Source organism: Cyprinodon variegatus, unplaced genomic scaffold, assembly GCF_000732505.1.
Source record: "Cyprinodon variegatus isolate N-32 unplaced genomic scaffold, C_variegatus-1.0 Scaffold1154, whole genome shotgun sequence".
In the NCBI taxonomy this organism is placed as follows: domain Eukaryota; kingdom Metazoa; phylum Chordata; class Actinopteri; order Cyprinodontiformes; family Cyprinodontidae; genus Cyprinodon; species Cyprinodon variegatus.
This window is the reverse complement of record NW_015151607.1, coordinates 3,412-22,280: the sequence shown is the minus strand read 5'-3', so window position 1 is coordinate 22,280 and position 18,869 is coordinate 3,412. Positions and strand designations below refer to the sequence as shown.

General features: G+C 36.2%; 1 protein-coding gene across 1 annotated transcript in view; it reads right to left on the bottom strand.

The window, feature by feature from the left end:
- The window catches only part of LOC107101792 (collagen alpha-1(XV) chain-like), a 39,589-nt gene extending 30,262 nt beyond the window's left edge, over positions 1 to 9,327 (bottom strand). The window contains exons 1-4 of the mRNA XM_015400843.1: positions 8,748 to 9,327; positions 3,710 to 3,897; positions 2,725 to 2,934; positions 2,158 to 2,310 (exon numbers count right to left, since the gene is read on the bottom strand). Of these exons, the coding sequence (XP_015256329.1) occupies positions 2,158 to 2,310; positions 2,725 to 2,934; positions 3,710 to 3,897; positions 8,748 to 9,129 (933 nt within the window). The 5' untranslated portion in view covers positions 9,130 to 9,327. The remainder of the gene's footprint in view (positions 1 to 2,157; positions 2,311 to 2,724; positions 2,935 to 3,709; positions 3,898 to 8,747) is intronic.
- Positions 9,328 to 18,869: the final 9,542 nt, after the last annotated feature.

Here is an 18,869-nt window from a genome sequence, read left to right as displayed (position 1 = left end):
ATCCATCCATCCATCCATCCATCCATCCATCCATCCATCCATCCATCCATCCATCCATCCATCCATCCATCCATCCATCCATCCATCTTCTTATTTCCCTATGCATACATGTTGCACCTAATGAAATACCTCTAAAACCCATTTATTGTATTTGTTAGAAATGAACAAATATGCAGAATTCATGCATAAACGCATGGATTGGAAAGGATGCCATACCATACCGGTCCTAAAGCACTGCAGTGACCCAGAAAGAGCTAAGAGAACAAACTGCTGCTAAGGGGGCTCATATACGCATCATCAGCTGGTCTATTATCACAGCTTAAACAAACTTGTGATGGTATGATTTCTTTTTTTTGTGGAACATTGCTCAAGGATTATCCTAACCGGCATAATCTTTGCCCTTGACTGGATCAAAACTAAGCCGTGTTGACATCTCTAACTTCCTCATCTCTTATTAATTTACTCCCCCATATTTTTTCCAGTATCTCCTGCATTTCACCATCTCCCTCCCTTAGTCTCTGTTATTTCCTCTCTTCTCACCTCCTCCCTGGAAATCTAAAATACGAAGGACAGGGTCAGCTGCACACTAAAACCAGAGTGATAATGAGACTAACCCTAAGTAATTTTTGCTGACTTTTATAGAAGACACACAATTAGCTGGCACAACCACACTAACACACTGGAAAGGGTCAAATACCTGGTGAAGCAAAACCTCCATCACTGCTTAAATCATAGGTAATAATGAGAGGCTACCAACCATTAAGTTTCAGCTGGTTGGTCTTCATCAGGTTTAGTGAGCTAACAGCAAACATGTATTTCAATAAGTGAATTTGTTGTGAGAAAAATAAACTGTCCACAAAATGTGATAGAAAGAGGTGTTTAACCAATAGAGATTGCTGCGGCCTTGAGACAGATGTTAAGCAAACTCTTCAAATTGGATAAGTCACAGCTTCAAGATGCTCCACACACATAGCTACGTATCTTTTAAGTTAAGGGCAATTAGAGGAATAGGAGGTGTGAAAAATCAGTTTTACTTCTTCATACCCCTTATCAGAATATTTACATTAATCAATGTCTTTTCTATGGCTGTATATACTGACAGGTTTATTTGGTAGAGGGTTTTGTTTCTATTTATGTTCAATTAATGAATTTAGTTAGTTTGGAAATTGGTGTTTGGTTTGGTTGATGTTTATTAGTCTTTTTGTGTGTATTTGGTTGATTTATTTATTGTTGTTTTTAAAATTGTCTGTCTGAAATAACTTCCTGCTCATTCCTTAATTAATTAATTCATAGGACATGGATAACTGCTGTTAGCTTATGGTATCAAGCCACTCCTGCTAATGGGAAAAATAATCGGACTGTTGTTCAGTGCTCTTCTTATTGAATTTTCGATTTGTTAGAAATACCTCCCTGAGTCTGATGGATGAATGGATAGGCACAGAATCCAAGTTGTTTTGTGTTTATTCTGAGCTGTCTACAACCATTGATGCTATGGCAACCGTGTTATCATCAGTGTTGTGACTCCTCATTTTTAATTTGTCAAGATCCAGGCATCAGGTCTAAATGGTGCTAAGAATTGAAACTCATCTAAAAACAATCTAAAGCTGTAGTTGGTTTATCAGTTATAAGACTACTGAATCCCTTTCATATATAGAATTTGAAAATTTGCATCAGTAAAAGCAACAGTAATGGGCTTCAAGGTCATGTTAGTCTTGCAGAATGGGACCCATTGGAAGTGAAAAATTCATTTAAAGGAAGGACAATATATAGCTGAAGTGAGGGCTGAAATAGCTACAATTGTAACCACAAATTGTAGGTTCTGGACATTATTACGCTTTCAGATGCAACTTACAATGCACAATTATTTTATTTTTTTTACAAAAATCAAAAGGTCAGTAGTCTTCGTTTGTTTTATATCTCTGCAGCTAGAATGTTTTATGAAGTAGAAAATCCTCCCCTTTAAAAAAGACACAGTTTAACTGCACCGAATGTTGGCTGGAAGGACACAGAGCTGATCATTTATTTCAGCTCCATAACATGGTTATAAGAATCTAGAAATAATGTCTTAAGCGCTGTCTACTTTCCTTTTATCCTTTGTCTATTTTTTAACAAGACATAAAATGTCCAACACATGTATGAACAATGAGCTTTACTTACCTCAAACTTTTGAAGCCCTGTGCTTCCTGCATTTGCAACAAATATGCCCGAGTTGTGTGAAAAGGTGAGTCTCTCTGGCCTCCGCTGGAAAGTCACCAACTTAGCTTCACCACAGTCCATGTAAAGACGCACTTCATTATGCTCCACCGCCAACTGCATCAGGAGAAAGCTATTTATTAGAAATATATCTTATGTTTTTTTTTTTAAATCATACATTAATTGTTGTTTTGTTAAATTAATTTCACTACAATGTTTTGGCAAAGAAACTGCTTAGAACTCTCCAGCACTTTTTTATCTTTGTAATGTGCACCCAAAAATAATACGAGCATAAAGGTAAAACTGAATAAAATCTTAGCTCAAAAAGCCAAAAGATAAGGATCCAAGATATAAACAGCAAATTTTGTTGTAATTTTCATCCTCTTAAATTGAGTGTGTATGGATTAAGGAAAGAACCTGACAAACCTAAAGGATAAAAGTTAAAAAAACGTAAAAGAAGAACTGAACAAGTGGATTTTTTTTTTATGGATTGTTATCATTATAAAGGAAAAGCCTCAGCCAGCGACCCACCGTGAACCGTGTCCACTGCCCAGTCATGTCTGGGACACTGAAAGCAGCAGCTTTGTGGCTATGAGAGGCCTGTTCTTTGTCAGTGTAGTACAATAAGATGCTCTGGAGGCCTTTATGAACTGCAGTGAGGGCCAAACCGAGCTCCACAACCTTCTGATGAGCATCTGTGAAGGCAAAAAGAACGCCTCCTCTCTGATTTGCTGGACGCACCTAAAGAGATGGAAAGAGTGAGGCCATTAGAGAAAATACTTGTAAAAAGGGTATATCAGGAATGTCGGGTTGTACAGACAACTAATAGATTATAGTAAGTGTTGAACATCTTAAAGTTTGACATTTTTTCTGTTCTTCTGAGCAACAGCAGTATCTTTTAAATGATTAAAACTCAGAAATCCCACTAATCCGTTGGAATTGAAAGTTACATGAAAATGTAAATTTACATATAATGTTGTAGACCAACCAACCAGCTATACACTTTTTTATTTAACTTTTTAAAATAATAATTTGAAGAGCATGCTCTTCTTTAGCTTCTTTAACACTCCTAAATATAATCCAACTAATTTCCCTTGGCTATGATCAAATAAGACCATATGGTGATTTTTGGTCTATGTGCTGAACAATATTTAGAGTGGAAACAATGCGCATTGTAAAAAATGTCAATTTCAGGGACATATTCCAAAGATTTTAGAAAAAGTTATTTTATAAGAACACAAATGTATGTCACACTTTTCAGATTTCTGCTTGTAAAACATATTTTATGTATTGATCACTATTATGGGCTCCTTAGTGTTGGTCTGTTATATAAAGTTGCATTAAAATACTTTTCTTTGGACAGCTGTAATATTAAACAATATGATAAATTTAAAATGAGGTCATACAGGATTTCTCAAATCACTTAACTAAAAACTGAAAATAGATCAGCCCTATGATGACCGCTCTCAATGGCAGTACAAATACTTTTTAAAGAATGTTGCGTTCTTTTCAGCACCGTGACAATAATGGCAAAGTCCCTGTAGAAAGGTCCGGGCACAAAGGTTCTCGTGAGTCGGCCAACGTTGGCTTCGCTTCCAAAGCTGTAGGCTGGGAATGCTTCAAATCCAGGGGTGAAGGAGACAGCAGGAGGGAGAGGGATACCGATCAAATCCATCAGGTCCAGATGATTTCCTGAGCCATTGTCTGACAAATACAACAAAAAAGCAAAAGGTCAAGAGTACAACACTAAATTGAAACACAGCAGATATTACTGAACCACTTAACACATGTTGGTGCCTCACTAACTGCTCAGTGGGGAGAGGATAAGTACATCCTTTATTTCAGGTAAAGAAGTAGATAACTCCTATTGCATTAAATTTCTAGCAGATCCCTATCCCTGTCTTGGTAGTTTTTCCCAGCATGTTGGATTAAAGAGCAGAGGTACATACGAATCATCCTGACACGGCTTTAATTTGGACTGATTTGATCCAGACTAGTGCCTACGCATCACTGCCCTGCCTCACATGGACATAATCCCTTGAAACAGAAAAGTGCACCCAGTGTTTGGCAATTAGAGTATTTAGTGTGCATGTGCAGAGATGGCCTCACATTCCCATGATTCTCTTTCGATGGAGCCTGTCTCCCATAGTAACAAAATCAGCATTCCAGCCAGGCTACCCCCTTCAACTTATATTTGTATCATATGCACAAACACACAGAGGCACACAAAAACACCCACGTTCTAGAAAGCACACAAAGGCCGGGCCAGACCAGACAGGCCAACTTTCGGGGGTCTCTAATTCATCAGTCAGACCAACTGGAAACAAGCTTGATTAGAGGTTTGGGGTTGGATGTTTGTGGGTGGATGAGCTTCTGTGCACCCTTCACACAACTAAAAGGACGACCTTTCCATATTTAAAAGTTTAATGTTTCCAATAGAGGTGGGGGGTACAAACAGAGTCTAAATATATAAACTAAACACTCTAAAAGCCTCACTCCTCCAGTCCAGATGTGCAAGGCTTGGACCCTTGTAACGGCCAAAAGGAGCAGATGAACTCCGAGAGACCTTAAATTATAATCATATTTCAAGTCTGTTCCTCTGCTCCGAAATTAGCAATGAAAGTCATTGAGTAAATATTTTTATTTAATTCAATTCAGTTTATTTCTATAGTGCCAATTCACAACACATGTTATCTCAAGGCACTTTACATTTCACCAGTTCATCCAGTCAAATTGTTAAAACTTTTCTATCTAAGGAAAACCAGTTGATTGCATCGACTCATTGACTCGAATGCAAGCCTTCACACTAAGCATGCTTGTAGCGACAGTGGAGAGGAAAAACTCCCTTTCAACAGGAAGAAACCTCCAGCAGAGCCAGGCTCAGTGTGAGCGGCCATCTGCTGCTCACATTGAGAGGATGAAAAGATGGAAGCTGAAGTGGTTTTCTTGCAGATTTAATAACAAAAAGGAGGCAACTGAAGCACAAAAAATAACCAAAAACCAGAAGACATCAGGAAAAACACACATGACGAGCAAAGAATTGACGTGGAACCAGCAAACAGTATCTGAAGAGGAGTATAAATGGGAGACTGAACAAAGACTGGGCTAATTAGCAGATGAGGAACAGGTATGGATGGAAGTATCTAGAATGGAGCTATGTGAAGGAGGATTAACAAGAAATACATAAGAACTCAAATACTACCAAAAACAACTTGAATAACACAAACTGGAAATAAAACCAATTAAAATAATTTAAAAGAAAACTTAAAAATGACCAAAACCATTACAGAAATGTCCAGGGATCAAATCATTAGGAAGGAGACAGGCTCTGTGTCCCTGAAGTGAAGAGGTGTTGCTGATAAGTGTTATATCCACAATTAAACAAGTTCTGTGCTGACATGGGCTGGCAGGAAACACATTAAGAAGCCATTACTTCAAAAGCAGCATAACAAAGGCAGAACAGTGTTTAAATACTCACAGGGTCAAATACTTTAAGTCTTTGAGTCATGTCCTGTGGTCTGATGACCACTGAACAATTTGGAGGAAAAATAGTAAAGCTCACAATCCTGCAAACCTCATCTCAGCTGTTAAATATGTGGATAATGGTGCCATTTTTACAGGGAGGCCCTCTGCAGCCACCATTAGATGAAGAGAAATATAATTAGGAAATATGGAAGCATCATTTCCAAATGTTCCTTAAAGCAAAAAAAAAAGAAAGAAAGAAATCCTTGATAGTAATCGATTCAGTTTCTTTTACTGTTTTGCTGCAAACAAAGCAACTTAATCTGTCACTAGTCTAATTACAAATTTGGGGTCAGGCTCTCCCCTTCCCAGTCCCGCCTCCTTCAGCTAATCCTTGTCATGTTGACCACATGAAAGCTTATATCAGCTTGTTGAGTCTTGTAAAAACTAATATCACTAACTCCCTCAGTGTCTCCATCAATAACCTTTTAATCCCTCTTTGACCCAGGCTGCCACATAAAAGCTTCCAGCTGTCTAATCCCCCCCCGCCTTCCTTTAGATTTCTTTGAGTCTACAAACTTAGCTCATGCTATTTTAATGGTACAAATTCCCATACCTCACATACTCTTAGGTTATGCCTTGAATTATGGAACACACTAGAAAAATCCTAACATGTTATGCATTATGAACACAATATGATATTTGCAGAACATTTGATGTTATTCTGCTGGACCTCTGAATAGGCTCTATGCACAGCTCCACTACTTCCTGAATTTAATGCAGCTCCTTTGTTTCCTGTCTTTCATGATTGGATGCACTGGTTAATCCAGGTGTGTATGACCTAAGTAACTGGCCAGACACACCTGGATTAATCAGTTCGTCTAGTCATGAAAGACAGGAAACAAAGGAGCTGCCTTAAATTCAGGAAGTAGTGGAGCTGTGCATAGAGCCCATTGTTATTGTGAGCTGAGCAAGAAAAAAAAGTTAGCATGAGGTAGATAATTTCCATAATTTATCCATAATCCATAATCCCATTAATTTCCATAATAGTTTCTTCTTCCTCACTGCTATTAGACTGCTGAATGTTGTGTAAAATGGATTATTTTATTTATAAAAATTAATTAATGTTAGAACTGTAAATATACAGTCATATGTTTTCATATTTATTACTGTTTTCAAGGCTGCATCTTAAAAAATGAAATTGTTTAGAGCTGTTTTAAATGAATTTTTGTATATACTTGTGTATACAAAATGACAAAAATAAATCTGTCTAAGTCTAATTCTAGATGGACAAAATCAAGAATGTTATAATTGGTGTCCCAGGTTGCAGCTGCCTTTGGTAAGTTACAACAAGTGCACTGAAAAAAATCAGCCTCTGATATGTGGGATACAATGCTGTTACATATTTATATTTTAATAAGTACTCATTTGTGTTATTATGCTGAAGTTACAATTGTTGAATCTTATGGCAAAACTACACAGCTGTTTTAAGTATTTTTTTGCTTCTTTACGTATTTCTGTTATTCACTTTTTAATATCATAAGGCTTAAAAGTATATCAAAAGATGAGCTTTGAAATTAAATTCCTTTATTAAGGGAATAAGCCATTCAAACCTGTGGGGAGCTATGTGAGCCAATAATCACCTACCATGATAAGTTATTACTCAGCTACCACTTTTTAAAAGTTGACTTCAGTTCACTAATGTCACCCAAGCCCCTACACTGTCAAACCAGAAAACAGTTGTCTGATAGCAACAGATAACAGATCTGAAATAACAATTAACAGTAGATGCCAGACAAACTCATCATTATCAGACTAGAAATCCATCCATTCATCTCATCCTGCTTATTCCATCAGGGTCACCGTAGGGCTGGTGCCTATCTCTGGCATTCTACTGTATGGGGAAGAGGTTGGGTATTCCCTGGATTGGCAGTCTGTCGTAGGGCAACATGGAGACATACAACCATCCACACACACATTCACACCTAGGGGCAATTTAGTGAAACCAATTGACCTAACAGTCATGTTTTTGGACTGTGGGAGAAAGCTGGAGTACACAGAGAAAAACCCACGCATGCACGGGGAGAACATGCAAACTCTATGCAGAAAGACCCGGGGCCGGGGATCGAACCTGAAACCTTCTTGCTGCAAGGCAGCAGGGCTACAAACTGTGTAGCCCCAATCTAGAAATGGATACAAAGTTATTTCTAAGTCTTTTTAGCTCCAATTAATTGCCTCATTTGCAATTATCCACAAATGGAGAAAGGATGGAGCAGTGGAGAACACCCCTATGAGAAAAAACAGGTCTTAAAAGGGCCCTTATTAAGAAAGGTCACAGAGAAACCAAGATCTAAAATTAGCGTTTTTGTTTGACAGAAAGTAAGAGATTACAATAATGGCAACCATAGGAGATTTTCAACGTAAAAACCGCTGTTGATTGAAAACAAAAAGCAAACAAAACAACAGTGGGACAGTGAGTTGACAAGAAAAAGGTTCAGCTTTTTAAAAGATAAGACCTATAAACTCTGCTCTTTATTGTAATGACCATAAACCTAACCCCTCATGGGTTATGGTACGTGAAAGTGATCCATATCCCATCTGAAAGCCCTCCTCTGAATGACTCAGCAAAACATATAAAAGATTTTGAAGTGGTCCAATCAAGGTTCAAGCTTACATGCTATTGAGATGCCATGGCATGAGGTCAAATAGTTGTATCCTGCTCAAAAACACACCAATATGGCTTAAATGAGGGCAAGTCTGACTGTATTCTACATATGAATAGTTGCATCATTAATTTTTTTAACGAACATCATGGCAGTCAGGAGATACCTTCCTAACTTGGATGGTTTTCTTAAAAAAGGTGAAGGGATAGAAGCATGTATAGGAGGTAGAAGCTCCAATATGAGGCATTCGGAAGGAGCATTTTTTGCTTAAGTGTAATCAATGAGGGTCCTAGGAAGCAGCTGAGATAGTTTATTGTTTGAGTTGATGGTGCCCGTGTCAAATTGATGTTAAGTCTTACTGTAGTTCCTTTTCTTTAGGACACTGTATTATTCAGAAAAAAATGACTCCTGACTCCTTTTATCACTCACCACTCTTCCATTGTTTCAGTGGTTTCTTCTTGAACCAGCCTCTGTTACTTCCACTTGGGTTCCCAGCAGGAGACAATGTTAATGTTTTCATAGTGGTGAGGGAATCTAACTCCACTGAGCTGTGTGGAGTAGAGGACTGCATAGACCCCTCTAACTGAGTGCTCTCCACATCATTTGCAGTTATTATGTCCACTTTTCCCACTCCCCACTCTGAAGGTGTCCCCTGGGTCGTGGAAGGTTCCTTGGAGGTGACGGCTGGAGAGGTCAAGGTAGGAGGAACAGTGGTGGTCGTTGGTTTTACCCACCAGAAAGACAACCACTGAGTTTGCACAGGATTGGAGGCGAGGAAAAATAGTGTAAGGCAGATGTTAAAAGCTCCCATCCTCTATCTGCAGCAGGTCCAGATGAAAACACTCCAGCTGGTTAAACAAATACTACACAGAACCAGGAGCTATATTCCCATCTTCAACTGGTTATATGCAATTCATAACTCATAATTCTATAGAGTGAATATTCATGAGATATTTTCCAAAAGAATATTCCAAAACAAGTCCTTTTCTCTTTCCTTCTCCCCCTCCTCTCTTTGCAATGACTTACTTTTCTGTCACACTCTCTTGCTCTAACTAGAAGGTTTCCTCCCCTCCACACCTCCACGCTTATTTCTCCTTTTGTAATTTGCCTGTCGACTCCTCTAGAGGGCGGCAATATACTGCTGGCTTATTTTTTTTTCTCTTTTTATTGAGTTGAATTGAGTCATGTGGAAAAATCTGCACAACTATATGTAAAATGAAGTCTAATTGCATTTTTTAAGAAATGGGAGAAAACATTAACGTTAGAATTTAGAATATCAGACAAAATCTGACAAAATGGTTGAATATTATGTAAGAAAGGAATCTAAATCATATCCAACTAATATTTTCTTTGAAGAGAGAGAAAACCTGACATTTCTGTTTACTTTAATTAGATTCAAATAACAAAAGTTAGTTAGACCAGGGCTATTTCTTGAACCTTTGACTTTATGGATGTCATCAGTGTGTCATGTGTTAAAATATACTGAGGATTCCTAAATACTGAAATAAAACAAAACTGATTTTCAGTTTTTCCTTTGAGGAATACATAAGATTGGAACATTAGAGCTGAATAAAACATTTTTTTTTCCTGTGGCAAAACATTGAATGCAGTTATATTTAATCCATGATCCTTCTCTCTGCACCAGCTTAGCGATCACGCAGCAAATACGGGGGCCCCACTTGCAGACGATGACAAAGAGACGCTTGTTCTGTTGTATTGTGTTTCTCTAAATGTTTGCTGAGGTCCAAAATGAGGGTCCGGAGTGTTGCTGAACATTTGTCACTGAGTGGAAGTGTTTGTTTAGGCTGAGGTTTGATTGTGCGTCATTGTTAGGCTACTGTGGGAAAAATGTGGTGCCAACATGAAATTGGTTCAAAGTAAAAGTCAATTTAAATTCTGATGAGTGAGTGTTTTCCTTTCAAACTACTCTGGGTGCAAAAGGTAATCAATTAAATGGAAGCTCAAATAGGGAACTCTGCGCATAATTATTGACATACTGTCCCCTTAATGTTCTATCAAACTTAGTAGAGCAGCAGAGGCTTATCATTGGCAGAATTGTCCAAAAATAATAATAGTATATTGTTTGTGCTCTTTTTACTGAACTTTCAAAAATAAAAAAATCTGAAATATTTCAATCAGTTGCAATCAAATTTAAACCATTCAAACTGTAATAAAATAAGCCAGAACTAAGAAGAAAGACATTCATAATATTAGAATTTAAAATACCAATTTACAAATACAAGATTTTGGGATATTATATGTTCCTTCTGCTTTCTTTCTACATGTTGAGCCCATTAAAAGTTCTCAGAGTTCCAGGACAAAAACCATTCACCCTCACCTCTCATTTACTGGCTGCTGTACCTAGCAACCACCTAACAATAAACCCTAATTGGTTAAAGGTCACACAGCAAATCCAGCAGGGAATAAAAAGGCCAAAAGAAGAACATCGAGAAAACAAAATAATGATTTCATTGAACAGGAAATAAAATAAAATCCAGAGATAGTTCAAAGATGGGTTTGTTTAGAATTGAGTGTTAATAAAATATATAATTATTCTGGTAGGATGCTGGAGTATGCCATGCAACCGGAGGGTCGCTAGTTCAAATCCCAGTTCCTTCTGTCTCAGTTGTTGTATTCTTGGGTAAGACACTTCACCCGCCTTGTATATTGATGGTAGTCAGAAGGCCTAGCGGCGCCTGTGTTTGGCAGCCTCGTGTCTAACAGTCTGAATTAGGGCAGCTGTGGTTTCTTTCATGGTAGCTTCCCAACATCAGTGTGAATGTGTCAATGACCGAATGTAATATAAAGCTCTTTTTGAATTACTTCACTGGAAAAGTTGTTATATAAAAACAGGCCAATTTAAAAGAAATCTTCTGAAAAATATTCCAGATGTGTCTTGCACTATTTTATTGCACTATTGTAACCCGGCATAAGCCATATTGATACTGTGTAGAATTCAAATTGAACTACGTGGTATTGATCTGGAAAGTTTCATCTATAACTTGTGTGCAAAAGGGAGGGACTTCCATTACAATTCTTCAAGCTGATTGGGTACCTGCCTCCCATTGTTATCCAATCACAACAGCAGTAGGAGCTTTACTGGTTTCACTACTAGCAGAGTTTACTGATAAATCAAAGTTTTACCAAATCCATCCACAAAGGTAAAAATAACATCACTTTGCTTGTTTAAAAAAATTAAAAATAGACTGTATTCCAGCATGTTTAAAGAGGAATGCTAGCCCCCCCCCAAAAAAAACCTTGACGAAAAACAATATTGTGCAGCAAAGCTTCCTCTTCAGAGGATTTTTAAACAACAATAGAGCGTCTTCAGTAAGAGGCATCTCCAGATCCGGTGAAAGACAGACCACTACAAAAGATCCTTCCTGCCTACAGCTATCAACACCTGTTAAAAAAAATAACGTATGAGTTACTGCAACAATTAACTTCCCTTTGGGATTGATAAAAGTACTTTTGAATTGATTTGATTTGAATAGACACCAACCAGTAAGAAATGGACCAGGAGAAGCGGAGCACAGTTCCTCCTCTCTTGTAATCAAATCCTTTCATGATAAATGTTTTCATTTGAGAGTAACAATATCTCATATTCTTAAGTATAAAAGTAACATTACAATGTTAAGCTTTTAATCTAAATAAATAAAACTAAAAGTCTCAATTACAAAAAAAGAGCAATTTGCTGTATCAGGACTGAGCCCTTGACTGCACAATGAGTTGATTTAGCCATTTTTCAGGTGCGTTAAAGCAGATGCACATCTAAAAAGTCCAGATACCAGACCTTGAGGGCTAGATCAGATTTACAGGATCCGAGATTTTTGGATTTTAATTGGTTGGAAGGTAGCAGAAGGAGCGATTGTCCAGGTGGTCGGTCAGTTACTAATATTGCCAGTATCTTAGAAAAGTAGAAACTACTCCCAGTGATTTGATGAATTTTTACTTAATGTTAATTTTGTTATTACTAAATAAAAGTTGATTGGGAACTTTTTTAAATAACAACAAAATTTTATCAAGATAATCAAAGGTAACAGAGTCAATGTCATTATGTATTTAGATATGGGCAGGGTAGCTAAAATACACTCCAGTACTAAGAGTTGCATTGCTTCAATATTTATTTATATTGTATTATTGGAAGTTAAAAGCAAAGTAGGCATGCAAAGAAGAAAGAAAGAAGAAAAATCGGATGTAAAAGTAAAAAGCATGTGTACTGTTCAGTTATTACTATACTATACTGTACCGGTATTAAAATAGCATATATGCTTAGATGAGTATATGTAAAAAACAAATAATGTGAATAAAACATTAAAAACACATAAGATACGGGGGTTTGGAGCCTGTTGCTAAGTATAGAACTTTATCATCATAGGAGGTTTTTGAATTAAGTTGTGTCTTTATTTTATCTCATTTAGTCAACAGTAAAGTTGAACTGCTTAGGCCAAAATTTGCTCTTTTCTTAGCAACCCAGGACTCTTAGCCTGTCTCAATATGCAGGAATGCTTTTAAGCTGCTCTTATAAAAATATGCTTGAGCTTTAAGATTAGAGCCTAAACTTTACTTATCCGCAAGACTACATATAACTTTTCACACTGACATTTTGTAGGAGGAAATTTTCAAAGCAGATTCTTTAGATCATTTTTTATTATACTTTTCAAATACAGAAGTTTACATAGTCTCAGATCACTTTACCTTCAACAGAGATTGTGAAAATGGAAAAAAATGTATTTTGATGTTATTTGTTTTACTTTAAACTATGATTACTTGGGTAACCTCTTGGAAAAATCATAAGAATTGAGAAAAAAAAAAAAAAAAAATCAGCCATGGAGCTCAAACAGCCTGGTTCATCTCTGGGTAACTGGCCTGTCCTAATATAGTGCTTTTTCAAATCAGGAGAGTTCAAAGCACCCTACACCACATTTAGTCATTCACCATTTCACACACACTGATGGTGACAAGCTACATGGTAGTCACAGCTGCCCTGGGGCTACCTGACAGAAGCGAGGCTGCCGTACACTGGCGCCACTTCGATTTCAGGGCAAACTTCTACGGCATGCAGTTACAAAAACCATGGAATGCAGTTATGTCGAGGAAAGAAACTTAATCTACGCACAGAAATAATTTTTTTTGTTTGTTTTTAAAAATGTTGATAAACTAAATAACTAACCTAAATCAAACTACCTTGTGAAAATGTTAGCTGAAGTTACAAAGAGAGAAACTTGTCAACCACAGGAAAGTTAGTTGCCAGTTAAGTAAAGTTTGAGAAAAGAGAAAAACGTGTGTAAGCATGAGAAAATTTTAGGTGTAAAGCATGAAAGGGGCTCCATCATCATGTGTGGATGTTTTGCTGCTGGACTGATACTTAAGGACATCAAAGTATATATTTTATCAAAAATTCTAAATTTCAATCCCAAAAAAAAATGGTATTTGATAAAAGGTAATCTTGACTTGACTCAGGCAGGAGTCAGAAATTTTTTTTTCAAAATTAGCAAAAACTTAGATACAAGCAAAAAAAATATATATCTCTATTTTTCTGGCATTTATGAAGCAATAATAATAATAATAAAAAAAGCTTCTAACTTCAATGGAAGACAATGAAAGTCTTTTTCACATGTCCTAATCTCTGTCGCCATCTGGTGGTAAATTTCGATAACACTGTGAAAAGAAGACAGGTTTAAGAGTTTGGATAACACAATGTAACAGAGAATTTCTCTGTTACATTGTGTTATCAATGAACAGTAAGGTTTTATTTCTCTGAGAGAAATAAAACCTTACTGTTCATTGGTTTCAAAGTAATCAGTTAACCGATGACTGCATAGATATAGCCAAAGGGCAGCCATAGAGAAAGATGCCTGGGTGTTACATCCATCATGGACAACACCTTTCAACTAATGAGATATATATATATATATATATATATATGTCTATCTTATTTTATCTTCTCTAAAAGTTATTCAGCAAAATATGATGTGTGAATGGTTTAAAAATTCTTACACATAAATGTTACTAGAAATCCTTAAAAATAAACCCTCCTAGTAATATTAAAAATATAAACTAAGAAAATACTGTATAAATTTAATTAGCAGGTCAGCAGGGGAAATGATAAAAATAGATTTTGTAATGTATCTTGTTGTTTTGTGCAGTTATATTAAAAGTCTGCTTTAAAGTGTTTCACTGATTAGTACAAAATAAATATTTGGCTCGCTGAGGAGTGTTTATTGTTAAGGCTAAGATTTTATTTTAAAGCAAATTGTTTCCTAAACTGATTTACACATAATAAACCATTTCTGTCAATAAGATAAAATAAGTGACCTGTTTTGTTGATGTCTCTATGTTGATGTTGATTTCACTCTGATGTAGGATTGACAGACAGACAGACAGACAGACTCCAAACTGATCCTCTGGCTGCAGGGCGGTCTGCAGAGGTTAACAGAGGGGACCTGTTCTTACACACATCAGCACCATGTTGCTACTGGTCAATGAAGCTTCTGTTGAAAAATGTGTTTTTTCTCCCCGCTGCCTCCTTTTTCCTCCACCTATCCTTCCGTTTTTTTCTCTCCTTCAATGATGTGTTGGGCTTTTCATATTTCTGAGCTCATTTCTGTGCATGAAATGCTGCACCAGATAGTAAAACTAATGTCATTATATGTGTAGTAAAGCCATGTCCAGTTCCCTAAAAACATACTTATACTGTTTAAAACATTTTACTTTTACTTTTCTCATGTTAAAACTGCAAACCTCAATTTTTGTCAATCAGATTTTCTATAATAGAAACAGAAGCAGAGATTATGACGAATAATCTGAAAAAAAATTGTAGGGCAATTTTGTACTGAGCCCTCTGTAGTATAGTTACTGTTGGAGGCCCAATAAGCACAGGGCAGGAATTCAGTTGTTTAAAGCAAACTAAGCTCTTAGAAACTGACTAGAAGACATTGTACATCTAAAAGAAAGCTCTCTGGTCACATTACAGTTTTGCATTACTTTGTATTGGTATATCACATAAAATCCAAATAAGATTTATTGTTGTGTTGGACTTTAAACAGAACAAAGTCTAGCGGTTTTAATATCTTTGTAAAACACTATACCAGTGACCAATAGAGTCTCAAAGAGTCACTGAGCCTGATCATTACTCCAAGGAATGTCCTGACAATCTAAGATGATCTGGTGATTCTGATAAAAAACAAAACAAAAAATGATCCATTTATTTCATAGCATTTTTCAGATGTGCTTCATAGTCTTTCTTTACATATATTTCCAACAAAATAGATAATTTGACTTGTCTGACTTGTCATTTTAAGCTGTATTACCGATGGGCAGCACAGGGGTCCTATCAGTAAGGGTTCAGCGATGATTGCGGGAATAGGTCAGCATCTAACTGTTTGATCAAATCTCTTTTGTGTTTTGGACAGCAGGTGGCAGACAGAGAATGTGTGGAATGTGACAAATGATAGTAGATGCACACACACGTCCAAACACACACATGCTCACCAGCACAGGCATTTCCACACTTTAGAACCCTGCAATTTCAGCTGCAGTCTCAGCAGTGACAAAATGGGAGCTACCTGCTTGCACTGTTGCCTGGGAATCGGTCACAGTCTATCAACACAGAGAATAATCTCCATCTCTCTATTATATAATAGTTATATATCTCTATTTTTAAAAAGCACCTAAAAAAAAAATCAAGAATGAGGTTTATTGAAGATCAGCAATTGGAACAGACAAGCTTCAATACTGGAGTCAGGACTGCAAGGGTTTTTATTTTCTGATAATTTTGGAAATGCTTATGGAGGTATTAAAATATTGTTTTCTTTAAACAGACTGTCTTTTTAGAAAAAAACAAAAAAAAAATAAAATGACTTGTGTATAACAAGAATATTGCATGTGATAATTTGAAGTATTTTTCAAAAAAACTGGTGCAAAAAAACAGCATTTAATTGACTACACTTGATTACACTTATATATATATATATCCTTTTCATAAAAATTTTAATAACGAGATTTTGCTTTTTATTACAATATATTTATAAGTAAGCTGTAATGCTATATTATATATATTTTATATTTAAGGATAAGAAAAGGCAGACCAAACACTAATAAAAACTAAAATCTTAACCAGTTTTAGAAACAGATATTTCAGTTATAAAGGTTAATGTTTGGAGATCCTTGGATAATGAGCTGAAAAACAGAGATTTATTGACATATCAAAAAAGGAGAGGTATAAATATTAATATTTTATTTATTTTATTATTTGAAATACAGCTACTCTCGGTACTGGTAACTGACAAACATGATTTACATTTCCTTTGTTATTTCACTACTTAGAGTATAAAAACAGTTTTGAGAAAATACCGAATAAGGTGTTACCTTTATTGTTTTCAGCTTATATTTTTTGAGTCAATGATATTCTGTGATCGGACTGTTTATTTTGCCTTTTTAGGAAAAAGGACCAGAATTTAGGAAAATAATCAACTGTGATAAGATTATTCACTTGTGAAAGACATACAGCTCTGAACATCTCAGCAAGGTAAACCCCTAGATGATATTTTCAACTGTAAAAAAAACTCTAGAACTGGATTTTCTCAGCAGTTTAGTATAAAAAAAATAAGCTGGTAAATAGAATGCTTTTATTTTCCCCAAAGACCTCTGTGTATTGTATGGGAAAAATGGGGGAGGATGGAAAGACTAACAGTGTGACAAGAACAGGAAGGATTAGAGTAAGGATAGAATAAGACATGGTGGGGATAAGAAAAGTTAAGGTCACGAAAGGTTATCAGAGGAAGAGTCTGACCCCAGGGGGAGATTAAACTACTGACCTCCCACCCACACTGAAATGACCAGCAGCTGTTGATAAAAGCTTATTTTAAAAAGTAACACTTTTTTGTTTGTCAAACTAGTGTGTTTTTGAATAGAAATTAGTTTGACCTTATGCTTTATATAATAACTCCATATTACAATCTGAGAATTATGCATTAAACAAAGCAAAACAAAACATCCTTTGACATTTTATCCTCATTAAAGGTAAATACAAACAAAAAAAGAAAGAAAAAAAGTGTGCTACATCAAACGAAATAAATAAAAAAAATTAATAAAGCCTCCTCTTATTATTATTTTTTTTATTCTTTAATTTACAATACATATTGGGAATGAGTTTCATTCGTCCCTAGGCTGATTCAAAGTTATTACCAAGCACCACACTCTTAAATGCCTTTTCATCTCATTTAAACCTCTTGATGTAGAGAACATATAGTTTTTATATTCATAGATGTTTTATTCTGTTCAAGGTTATGTTAAGTTGACACAGCTCTGGATCAAATGAGTGACTGAAAACAAAAATAAACTTGAAAAGCACCAAATTGTGTCTTAAACTCACACATGGATTGCAAAATTTAAATCAATTGTTCCTTGGCATGAGGCGCACCTCTGGTAGAAACAAAATCCATAAAATCCATTTATTAGTTTTCAATTGGTCCTGCTAACATACAAGGTCACATTTTCTTGTGTTTTTGTCTTCATTATAATACCTAAATAAACTTTTTAGTTTGATACTGAATTTGTCAATAGTCACTGCTGCCCCCCTCTGGTTTAGTGGGGAACTGCTTGTTCCGCCAAATGTTACAGAATCTATTGAAAATATTTCTGTACCAAGATTATAATATAGATCATCACCAAAATTTAATGAATTGTTCTTTGGCATGAGTCATGATCAAAGATTTCGTTAGAATCTGTACATAAACTTTTCAAGTTATGTACATAAACATAACCTGCTTGGCAGAGGTAATTGGGAAAGTCCCCCACTTTTTTGGTGGGTTCCAAAATTTTACTTTATTTTATTTTATTTTCATTTTGTTTGGTTTAAATAGATCATATTCTCATTATACTTCTTACAAATTATCACTAACATGTAAACAAAGCTGCATGTGTGACAACTGTTGCTCCCTTTGGACAGCAATTGCTAATGTGAGACAGCACAGATCTAAAAATGGAGGAAAACAATCATAAAAGTCTCACTTGCATTAGACGTCTGCGTAAAAACATGTCCACCACACCTAGAGGGTAAATTTCCTCTGGTCCAGTTTCAGCAGTCCAAATGTGGCAGGCAGGAATAATGTTTTAACTATCAAATAAATCCCAGCAACATCTTCACTCATAAGACTCAACCTAGGGAAGAAGATGGTGCTGCTTCATATAGTGTGCTGATCATCTGATATCTGTGTGGTTTAGAAGCTACATCGCGGTGCATAAGATGGCACTAAAAATGGTTAATCAACACTGCTAAGATCATCAGTCACCCTCTTCCTTCCCTGTAGGAAAACTTCAGATCTCACAGTCAAAAGAGGGCAAGCAGGATCCTGAGGGACTAAACACACCAAGAACACTGGATGTTTGAGCTGCTGCCCTATGGTCATATAAATGCTGAGGTCACAGATTAATGTGACGATGGCCTAGTGGTCAGGGCATAGAGCGCAGAATTCTGAGGTTGTGAGTTCGAAATCCCACTCCCACAGACTGCCACTCTGGGTCTCTGATTAAGACAATTAACCCCTG